Genomic DNA, 11,415 nt, shown 5'->3' on the forward strand with positions numbered 1-11,415 from the left:
CACAGAAACAGTTTAGTGGCGCTCAAACAAAATTTCCTTCTTCGTCTCCACCTGTACGATGGGAAAGTGGGGGGGGAGGGGAAACACTTGCATGTACTGAGGGAACAAGTGCTGCAAGAGAGAGAGAGAGAGACGGGGGAAGGGGTAAAATGCGTGTTAATAGGGGAGATTGAGTTAAAAGGTAGGAAAAACAAAAGAAACAAAAAAAGAAAATAAGGATGGAACATGCAGACGCACGCGATGCGCCCTTTTAGGGTTCCCCCATATGGGTGTGCGAACTGTTACATGGTCCATACCATTCGTCGAGTCTTTTCCAGTTACGTGCCGTCTCCCATCCCTGAATTCCCTCTTTCCCGTACGAAACTCGTAAGCGAGCGAACAAAACAAAAAAGGGGAAATTTGGGGAAAAGGAAATAGTAATAATAGTAATAAAAAGGGAAGGACGACGAGCACATCGAGAAAGAGAGATGACATCAACATCCCTGACGAATGGGTTGAAAGAGAAAAATAAAAGACATTACAAAGGCAAATATTGGTGCGCGGTAAGAAGTAATACAACAGAAAAGAAAGAAAGGGGATGCAATTAAAGAACAGGGATTTTAAACCCCCGTCCATACTCCCGAACAGCTGTGGATGCTGGTAAAATGGGAGCAGTGGACAAAAACAAAAAAAGAGTTAAAAATCGATAAGTGGGTTCTCCACCGCACACCAACACCTCAAGACGCAAATAAACAACTCACGGATTCCGCGGTCGAGGAGAGGAAACGCGTTAAAAAACAGTTGAACGGCGAAGTAACCGCTTCGAACGAAATATGACAAGGAAAATGAAAAAAAAAATAGAGCAAAAAAACCCAGCTTCACCCCCTCTCCCCCAGTACATGATATGAAAGAAGTACCACAGCACAAATCCAGGACAAGCAGATCAAACCAAAAGTATGCGACAAAAACACAGCATCAAATACCCTGCACAGTTTATTTCCCAGAACCCCTAGCAAGGCAGAAAACAAAAACAAAAAAAGTTGTTCGCAAGTGCCAACACACGCAACAATTGATCCTTCCTCAGTAACTACATATACTACACGTACTAACCTATATACTTGTGCATTCAAATATAATCGTATACTTCCGTATGCATGTACGTTTCTACACACAAACAAATGTTAATATTTTATTTTTCTTTGCAAAAACCAAAACCAACGAAAGCAGGAACCCCACATGCTGGGGAAAAAAAACATCAAGAAGGTGTTATCTCGTCACCGTCACCTCCTCGCTACCTACAAAGAACTGAAGCCACGGTATATCCCTTGTAAATCGCCACCACAATAACAGAAAAGGGAAGAATGAAAAGGGACTGAGACGCCGACGGTTTAGGCGTGGTGATCGGTTTACCAATATATTCATAGTAGTCCTTGAACTCACCAACGAACAGCATCACCTGAAGTGCCAACAGAAGTAATGGAAATAAGCAAGTAAGATAAAGCCTCCAGTTTCCAGTTCGGACAAAGGCAGCAGCAGATTTCACCTTCAATATTAATATTAACAACATTACCGGAGTTAAGGCCAGAGCAATGTGGAACTTCGGTGCAAGTGGATCACGACCAGAAGGACCATCGAAATACAGAGCTAGAAGGACGATTGTCGAAATTATCAGCCATTCGTACAGCGCCTTCAACAGTCGCGATGTAGTAACCCACGCAAACCAGTGCCGCTGCCCGGGGTGCATATTAATATAAATGTCCGGCAGTGACTTCATAGCGATGGCAACACACAACGGTATTGTCAGGACGATCCACGGCGTGTTGAATCTCGGGTACAAATCACGACGCAGAGTGAAAACAACGGGGAACACGATATAGAGAAGCAGGTCAGAGAAAAGACGAATGTAAAATGGCACGTCACTACGGACTATGTAATATCTATCATAGTCTGTGAATGAGTTGGCGATGACGTCTAGTGCATACGGAGCGTAAGCAGCGGCTGCGACCCAATGCGGCGCTGTGATATATCCATCGATACGCAGCATCACCAGTATTAACGCCACGCATAGAAACACCAATGTGACGGCCCTTACCGAAAGCCTCACCAAATACATATTCTCGTCCCGCCTAAGGAGTGGGAAGTGACGGGGCAGCGCTAGCTTGTGAGTCCCTTTTTTTCCAAAATCGAGAGGCACTAACATTTGAGAACCAGAAATACTTTCATAGTACTCGTCTCGCTTAGCTGAATATGCCACTGGCGCTGGGTCTGAAAAGTTTTTCACATCGGGGTCACTAAACCTTGCATGAAAGTCAAAAACGGAGTACCTCCATCCTTTTGACACTCCAAGCACAACCAGCACTCCATTGTGCCACACAATTTCCCATCCAGAGGCAGTTCGTTCCGTTTCCGCCCGCATCCGTCTACGTATCTTCGAACAAAGCCACTTCTCCTCATCTTTCATTGGGACACCCAGAAACGGATGACTTAAATATGGGCTCAGTGTTAGTAGTGGTGCGAACACAACACTCCCTTTAACATTGTCTTTTCCGACGAAAGATTGCATAGAGAGGTCGTATACCGTTAGTTCATACAGCCTGTTAAGTACGGTTAATTTCCAATCATCCAAGTGCATACTCCATATGCCTGACTTACGTGAGAACCGGTAGCAATCACGCGGGGCATGAATCCAGACGGCATGAATCGGTGTGGGATGGTGCCGCCGCTGTTCCCCTTCAAGGCGTTCCATTGAATTAAGAATCGATGATGAACAGCGCTGTAACGCAGAGATGTATGGATCCTCATGGAAAGCACATCCAAACAGCTGTTGTGGGGTGAACGACCGAAGGTTGCGCTTTTGCCGCGCCGAACCACGCACCCTGTTGCTAATTATTGTTGTTCGGTATAAATGGCTTGTATGTGGGTGTTGAGAGCGGGGGTGTGCAGCCTCATCTTCGGAGCTTGAGGAGCTTTCTCCTTCATCCGCTCCTTCCTCGTGCAAGTCCTCGCCAGCAACAAGAAGTTGGGGGGCTTCTCTGCTCGCCAAATATCCCTCCCCACCTTCGGGAATGGATATGGTGTCCAATTGCTCAATGAGATGGGCCCCATTGACCTGCGCATCTGTGGTGCAACCCCCCTGACCGTCTTTTGCCTGATCACACTTTCGACATGATGGAGACACCATCAGAATCGAACCGTTTTCCATTCCGAGGACGAAAAAAGCATGCGAAGGCGACAGTGCCACTGCGGACGGGTGGAGCCGCTTCACTGCAATCCCATCAAGGAGGGGAACGCTATGAAAATGCTCTCGGTCGTCCGTAGAGACCTCCTGGTATCCCCCGGAAGTACAGTCGCAACCAGCAAGTAGATACCCCACAAATTTTGAAATAAACATTACAAATGGCTTGTGGAAGTAAGGGTGTCCGTCCCTTTGCGGGCACCACCAGGAAGACTTGTACGGCGGGAGGTGCTCCTCCCGCTGCCGTTGACAATCTACCTTGCATGTTCCCTCATTTGACCTTTTACTGAGCCATTCTAGATGCTCCGGTAATAGGGGACGCGGTTGAACGAATGCCTGCAGCATAAGAGAAGAAACCTCCACCAATGGTCTCAATATCATTGGTGGAGAGTGGTATGAATACCCCTTAAGAAAATACCACGTCCCATAACGCTGCTCACTTGGCCGCAAAGCGCCTCGTGATGTTGCTGCCTCTCGGTGATTCTGGTGAATAACCAATATTTCAACCTCTTCCAGGCGACGATATAACTTCTGCTGACAGATTAGTACGTTGTGTTGAGAGGCGCACAGAAACAATGCATCTCCCTCCTCGCACGGGTGCTCTGCTGTAGGTGACTCACAACGCTTAAACACCGGTGAGCTCAGCACGGACGCAGCATGTATTCCTCCGCTGTAATTTACTCCTAATGTCCTGCAACCTGATTGGGTCAAAATGAAAACAGCCACTTCGTGTGTGATCGCAACAGTGCACATCAGTCTCGCCTGCTCGTTGAACACTCCAAAAACGTGTCGCTTTATGTCGATTCTCTCGGTGGAATTAATTGTGATTGAAGAGGGCCTGAAGTCGGTGATTCTATCTCCCCTTTCCCCTTCCAGGTGGTTAGCGGTTACCTCAGACGCAGCAGTTCCTACTCCTTCGTGCTCAATGTCGTCAACAAGCAGCTCAAATGCTCCGTTACCAGGCCCACCGGCAATAGAAATGATATTCCCGCCGTTATTGCCACTCTCCACATCGTTATGCCCACCGTTAATACCATCAACAGAGTTGGTGGCAGACGGTCTATGGGATTCATTCGCAGAAGCTTCACCGCGAGTAGGACCCGCTCGAGGTCTGTTTACACTGTTACTCGCGTTTGACAACTGATTTTGCAAAATGTTCAGTACTGCCACATCCTCCTTCGTAAGGTGTGCATCACCGGCAGTGGCTCTCGGAAGAAGGGATGCTGACACGTCTCGGCCACAACTTGCCACGATGATACGACTAGTGTCGCCATTCGCGCCCTCACCAAACAAACGCACTTTAGACATCACTTCGTCTTCACTCCACCTGTAGTCCTCTAGCTTAATACCGTCTCTTGTCATCGTCACGGAACAAGCAAGAAACTCGCTAGAAATGGTGTAGTTTCCCACCACCTCAATTCTGCTAGGGATGCTACGGCAAGGAAGATCAGTCTTACGCCACAGTTGATGTGAAGAACTCTCAAAATCCGCTTCAGATGCAGTGCGATGCGCTGCAGCCTCAATTCCTATGCTGTTCACACGCCAAAGTGTGCACGTGCCGCTCGCCAGACTGATGTGGAGCGCATCCACGTAAGGGTCATAATACATTAGACACACATATGCAGGAAACGCAAGCTCTTCAAAGGGAGCCCACATGTCCTTAAGCGAGTCGTTTTTTCGCGATACAGTTTTGTGAGAGAGCGCATCTTCACACAAAGGCAACCCCCTGTCACGCTTGGCGTAAAACTTCACTACATCTGGTGGGTCATTAATGCAGAGTGTTCCATCCGGTAGGAAAACGGGCGGCACTCCAGTCCGCAACGTACAACCCAAATTTGTTGGGTTGAACCAGTTCCTACGTATATTATACTGCGCACGGCGGCAGTCTGAGAGGTGCCCGAGCCATTCCTCCATTGCGAGCCGACATAACACCCGCGATCGCTGAAGCTGCACCCACAGGGCTTGTCCCTCCACCGTCGCCTTGCTTATGGTATCATTGTTTGCTTCTTTTCGGAGCCACATCACCACGTATGCTGAGAGCCACTTAGACCAGGAGCGCTCCTTATTGCGTAGAACGGCCTCACGTTCTTTTATCAGTCCTGAGAGAGTTTGAAATCCTACTGTCGGTTCCATGAAACTACGGGGGAGTGACACGGCGAATGTTTCCTGGACGCTGTACGTGAGGAACACGTCGTTGAAGGTACGGCAAACCAACCTCATTTTCAACATACCTTCTGGTAGGAGGTAACTCATAATGGTGAAGAGGAGCTGTGGAGGAAGGTTGCAATTCCGCTTCTTGCCGCTTTCACCCGAAGCACAAGACCAATGTTGGCCTCTCCCCCTCGCGCCGCGTCGTTTTGGGAGTTTGCGCTCAGACCACAGGGAACAAAGAATAGGTAACCCGTAAAATGCTTCAGCTCCTAACATCTCAGCCATTTCCAGTGATCCGGCTGAACTGGGTCCTCCTAAGGGGTTTGTTGTAGCTCTAGATGGCAAACATCCTCCTGATAATGCACCCTCGCTGCAGCTCCCCCGCATAGTGGTTTAATATCCTTCCTTCCTATGCTATTCTAGTACGACCCAAGAATACTACGTTCACTTTACTTTTTCACAGATTATATCCCCCTTTAGGGGAAATACACTACTGCTAACCCTTCCGTCTGCGGTTAGGAGAAGGACACGGACGAAAAGTAGTAAAAGCGTAAAAACACATGCATTTCGACAAATATAGATAAATATAAGTACATTAGTTACGAAGGATGAGTGTGACTGGAAGGCGTAACCGATACGGCCACAATCAACAAACCCAGTACACACACAGGGTCGCAGCAACCACAGGAAAAAATGAGATACACGCATATTTGCAACTATGCAGAAACGTGTAAATATATAACGTATATCTCAGGTCCGCTACATAGCAGTAATAAAGTAAAAAAAAATAAATAAAGATAAACGGACGAAAGGGAAACAAGAAGTCAGTAAACCAGAGAGTACTCCACACGCAGTTGTCCCTTAGGGTACATTTACACACATAAATTTAGCGCTCGCACACTGGGCGTGGAGGTGTATGAATGGAATAAAACACTGCCCCCCCCCACACACACACACGTCGCGTAATTTCATTTTTATTATCACAAAGGCTATTGTTGATATGTGAGTGGTTGTTTCATTTTCTCTTTTGTCTCACGTGGCCCACGTTCTGATGTGCGCATCTGGCACTGACGATAGAGAAGAAGTGAGCAACCCAAAAGAAGCAATTAAAAAAAAAAAAATTGCCCCTGTCCCACTCGTTCTGCGTGCGTTCAATGCAATAACCGCAGGGGAACTCGGTTATTTTACTACTTTCACTCACACTTTATCCTCCTTAATCCCTTATTCCCCTCCCCTCCCCAATTACTTGTGCAGTGCCAAAACATCTTCAGTCACCTCAGTAACCATTTCCTCTGCAACATAGACACACACGCTCCAATTTTGCTCCTGACATCCCTCATCTCTCTCTCTCTCTCTTATACGCATATGTTCAGCGCTCTTTTTTTTTTTTGCGGTGTGCTTGTCTTCCTTCTCCATAAGCAAACGTTGCCCGAATAAAAACCCAAAAGGGAAAACAAAATAATCCAACACATCAATAAAAAAAATAATAAATAATGACAAAGAAGAAGGAAAAAATAAATAAATATCCCCACTGATTTGTGTAGAAAGTGCACTGCCGTTCACACTTATACATTTTCCCGTTCCGCTTCCCTCAGATTTAATTGGGTACAAAGCGCCTCGTACGGTCTGAGAAACCTCATAAAAGCAAGAGCAATAAAAAAAAGGGGCTAAAAAAAATAGAACATAAAACGTAAGTTTTTTTTAAAAAAAACAGTTACAGCTACGTATTTTCTTTTGTATGTTCAAGAAAGTTTCACGCGAATGTTATATAACGCAAAATTGTGGTTCAGACGCCATTTTCTTTTTTCTTTTTAAGTAATAATAATAATAAAGTGGAGGTAAGGTAAGATAAGAAGAAACTACCACCTTTTAGAACAACCCAATAGTATGGAAAGGGTCGAATCGGTGACAATGGGATGAAAACAATTTATATCTGTATAGTCCCATAGGGGAATAAAGATGGTAACGACGATACACGGTCAAACCATAGAGGAAAAGGAATCCAATTTTGGAATATATTAAAAATAAAAACTGAGCTAAGTTTTTTGAATAAATAGAAGAGCGAAAAAGAAAGAAGATTGCTCCACATCCACGACATTTTAACTTCCCGATCGCTGACAAAAGCATGTTGGTACTCTCGGTCTTTCAGTGGGTAACACAAAATTATTAAAGGTATCCCAAACCCGGCAGTAGTTTTAGAATGTACAGGTGATTGGCACATTAATTGGGCGAACCTGAGTTTTATTGATAATGTCTTCTAACTGGTCACCCGCTACGTATTCCATCACCAAGCATAGAGGCGTCGGAGTCACCTCTACACCCAAGTATCGCACAATAACAGAGTGCGAAAGCGATTGAAGAACGTAGAACTCACACAAAAGTGCGGGTTAGACTTGCGTTATCAAAATCAGATGGTCTCTGCGCAGTATGTGCTTCGACAACTAATGAGACTCCATTAGTCTCATTTTTACTTGAACTTGAACTTGTAGAAAATGTGCCTTACGAGCACCTTCACTGAAAGCATACGCCCTGTGTCAAAATCAATCATCCCGTTCACCGTGCTGTTGGACCCTCTCCCGATACACCCTTAACTTCTATCAGTGGAAAGTGCAATTGGGAACCGGAAGCAGAGGCATATGTGACTCGGTTATATTCTCACAGTCAACACATCGGAATAATAACTTCTCCCACACATATCCATCTGACAGGGCACTTCCCACACGCGATGTTCAGCCGCATTCCTCAGATACTGTCCACCGTAGTAAAGAAGGTAGTCCTAACTGTAAAACTTCAGAGTTACATTCAATCTGTGACATACAACAAACCATTTTATCCCTTGAATCGACTAAACATGCGGGTACGTTCCCAGGCATTCCTTCGTATATCTTAACATCACCCCTCTGCAGGGAAACCACCTTCAAATTTATCCCTGGTTGGATCCTGTCGGTAACGCGTAAACCATCAGCACACAACTGTGTGCGCAGTCATTCAATAACGCGCGGCAACGCATTCACGCAATGGATACAACCGCACTGAGAGATTAAATAATGCTTTTAATCATCTGCTTTATGATGACAAGCTACCAAACCCTGTTGCGTCCTCCATGCGCGTATGCATCGGGATTAGCGGAGAAAAAATAAATGGCCCTTCCCCCTGCGGGAACACCCCACCGAGAGACTTCCGCACCAACCTGCGCAAGAAGCTAGTGAGTTGAATTCATCGGCTCGACAGTTAAAGGATGATGCACACGAGTTACCCAGCACAAGCGGTGGAGCATTGGGGTCCTTTGTCACGATCCCCCAACCGCCGAGGAATCATAAACCCAAAGTGTTACGTTGCGACGCCCGAGGCGCTGGGTACTGTGGGTCAGGCCGAAAAATCGGTCTCCTGCCCGTCATCAACGCACATCCGGTGCCACGTTGGGAAACCGCATACACTGTTAGCCAACACATGTAAACTATTTGGTTACTTATGATGACGCTTCGCTTATTGCCTTTTCGTGGTGACAGACGACATGAAGAAAAAACACCGAGGGCAGTACGCTCACCACTTTGTGTTATAGTTGACTTTGGAAGGTTTACGAAAGAAGACGGGGCCACGCCACATCTAGAGAACATCACGCCGCGTAGTTTACACCAACTTGAACCCATGTGTGGCACTTCCTTCCACAAGAAGTCAACCGACAAACTTGAGTGACCATTAACAACAATGGTGACAACAGCGATAACAAAGAAAGAAAGAAAGGGCCTGGCAAAAATAACCCGCAGCGACAGCGCCAAAACGGACGAACCTAAGCCATGAAGCGACCCTCACCCGCCACCTGCATCCTACATCTTCCTAAAGGGGTGATAGGCCGGCTCCTGGGCATAGTGCCGTGGCTCCTCATGCAGCCGTTCCCGCTCAATCTCAAGCGGGAGCATGCCTCTCTCCTCCCACACCCGCTGCCGGAACGCAACGTCCGAATCATACCGTTCCCGCAATTCCCCATCGTTGCAAAGTTCAAATATAAGCTGTTGCCGCGCTAACGCTTTCTTTTGCAACGCCACATATGCTTCCCATGCCTCACCTTCCACACCTGTTGTTGGTGCTGCCTCCCGTATCTCACCATGCCTTTCCTCTAATTCATTTAAGCACTGCGTAGTGAGGTCCTCTACACGGAACGACTCAACGAGGGGAAACGACGGATCCTTTTCTTCCCCAAACTCCATGGCATCGGTTGGTCTCCCTACCGGTGGATACTCCGCTTGCCTCGAGCGGAGTTGAGGGACGTCAAGTCCAAATCCAGGCTCATATCCAGCAACTGGTGGTGTGAGGGTTGGACGGCGAAAGTTCAAAGGGGGCTGCTCCGACGACAACATCAATGCCTCTTCAAGTGCATGGTCCATGCCCAGTTGCTTTATTGTCTCTAGCGCCTCAGTCATGCGGTCCGATAAGCGGGAAAGTCGCTCTGTGAAAATTTTCTCATTTACAGAGCAGTAACGATCAAAGGCAAACGCCATGCGTCGCTCATTATCCACATCGTGCTGCCGTTTACGGCTATCATTGCAGTGACGCTTTTCGTGCAAATACTCCATAGCGGCCTGCGCCCACTTCTCCTCGCTTCCTACTTTCCCTGCATTTGCCATATAGCTTGCCGCTGTTTGCTTCTTCTGCAGCAGTAAACAACACTGACCGACCAACTTGCGTGGGAGTACCATCCTAGTTCTAGTTTGGAAATGAATTCACAGTCGACTCCCCGGAAGCCCTTCCACCAAAATAACGGGAATGAAAAGCATTAAGCAAACAGCATAACATAATGGTAAAAACAAGAATGACAACAGTAGTTGGGTAAAAGCGAGACAAACAGCTTCGCAAGCCGCAACCGACCATGCCGTAGGCTCAACACACAATTGTAATCCACACACTCGTGCAGATTGATGAATATATGTATACACAGACGGATTAAATATATAAACATACACGCGCACTTCCGCACAGTCAGTCAGTCAGTCAGTCAGGAAGTGCTGCAAAATATTGCCGACGTTTGGCACCCGATTCTCTTTCCACAATTCGCAGTTTCCGGAGGGGTCCCGCACCCACCGTCGACTACACACCCATCCAATCATGTGACTGTTATTTTTCCCCTTCATTTTCCCCGTTTCGATATCAGAAGTGTGTGCATATGTGTGTATATATGGGAGGGAGGGAAGGAAGATGAGGAGAAATGTAATTCTAGTTTTCATTTTATTTTTTGTTTTTGTTCCCGTCATTTCCTTTATCCCTCTTTCTCTTTTCCTTTTGAGTTTCTCTTTACCCTCAATTGTCTCCGATATTCATTCATTCCAACTGTGCGACGGTGGAAAAATAAAGAAATTGGGTTGGGTGGTAAAGAATTTTTTTAAAAAAGAAGAAACGAATTCGGAAAGGGGGGAGATAGTTAACGAAAGAAAGAAAAATAGTAATGCTATTCCCAGCAATATAAATAATATTAATATCAATATTAATATTAATAACAAAGAAAAAAAAGAGCGATGGTAGCAACGACACATGTTAATTTGAACACAAAACCAATACATATGTAGATGTACGTATATACGTACCCGCGTATGTAAGTGTGCGCATATTTGTATATTTGTACGTGTAGGAAAGGTTGTACACCACGTCCGCACAGAGAGCCACGTAGGAATTAAAAGTGACCAAAAAGTAAAAAAAAAAAAGGAGCACCACAACGCAACGGGAGCAACATACCTAAGCAAGCCTCGTCATAATAACACCAACATGTAAAATACCGAATGGAAGATAAGAAGGAAAAAAGAAATTAAATACCTAGAAGGAGAAAAAAAAAAAAACACAAACAAAACGAAGCGACGGAAGAACGCTAGGCAGTCACGGAAGGCAAGTAGCTTCATGCTGTTTATTTGAAATACACGCGCCAAGCATTCCTTAACCCAGAGAAGGGGAATGTAAACAAACATGGGAAAAGAATGAAAAGGAACCATAATAATGTCGGCGACAATTGAGGAACGGGGAAAATGGTAAAAATGATGGAAGCATAAACAGAAAAAAAAAAA

At 46.0% G+C, this 11,415-nt stretch overlaps 3 protein-coding genes across 3 annotated transcripts; all 3 read right to left on the bottom strand.

The window, feature by feature from the left end:
* Positions 1–174: 174 nt before the first annotated feature.
* Positions 175–615, bottom strand: TEOVI_000137600 (uncharacterized protein; the record flags this gene model as incomplete). Its single annotated transcript, XM_067224610.1, has 1 exon — positions 175–615. The coding sequence occupies one exon, from the start codon at positions 613–615 to the stop codon at positions 175–177; it is 441 nt and encodes a 146-aa protein (XP_067080711.1).
* A 655-nt stretch (positions 616–1,270) lies between these two features.
* On the bottom strand, positions 1,271–5,752 carry TEOVI_000137700 (uncharacterized protein; the record flags this gene model as incomplete). Its single annotated transcript, XM_067224611.1, has 1 exon — positions 1,271–5,752. One exon carries the CDS (start codon positions 5,750–5,752, stop codon positions 1,271–1,273), a length of 4,482 nt encoding a protein of 1,493 aa, XP_067080712.1.
* Positions 5,753–9,192: 3,440 nt separating this feature from the next.
* TEOVI_000137800 (uncharacterized protein) lies at positions 9,193–10,062 on the bottom strand (the record flags this gene model as incomplete). The annotated part of the gene is made up of 1 exon (XM_067224612.1): positions 9,193–10,062. One exon carries the CDS (start codon positions 10,060–10,062, stop codon positions 9,193–9,195), a length of 870 nt encoding a protein of 289 aa, XP_067080713.1.
* Positions 10,063–11,415: the final 1,353 nt, after the last annotated feature.

Source organism: Trypanosoma equiperdum, assembly GCF_001457755.1.
Source record: "Trypanosoma equiperdum strain OVI genome assembly, contig: ctg_355, whole genome shotgun sequence".
NCBI classification, from domain to species: Eukaryota; Euglenozoa; class Kinetoplastea; order Trypanosomatida; family Trypanosomatidae; genus Trypanosoma; species Trypanosoma equiperdum.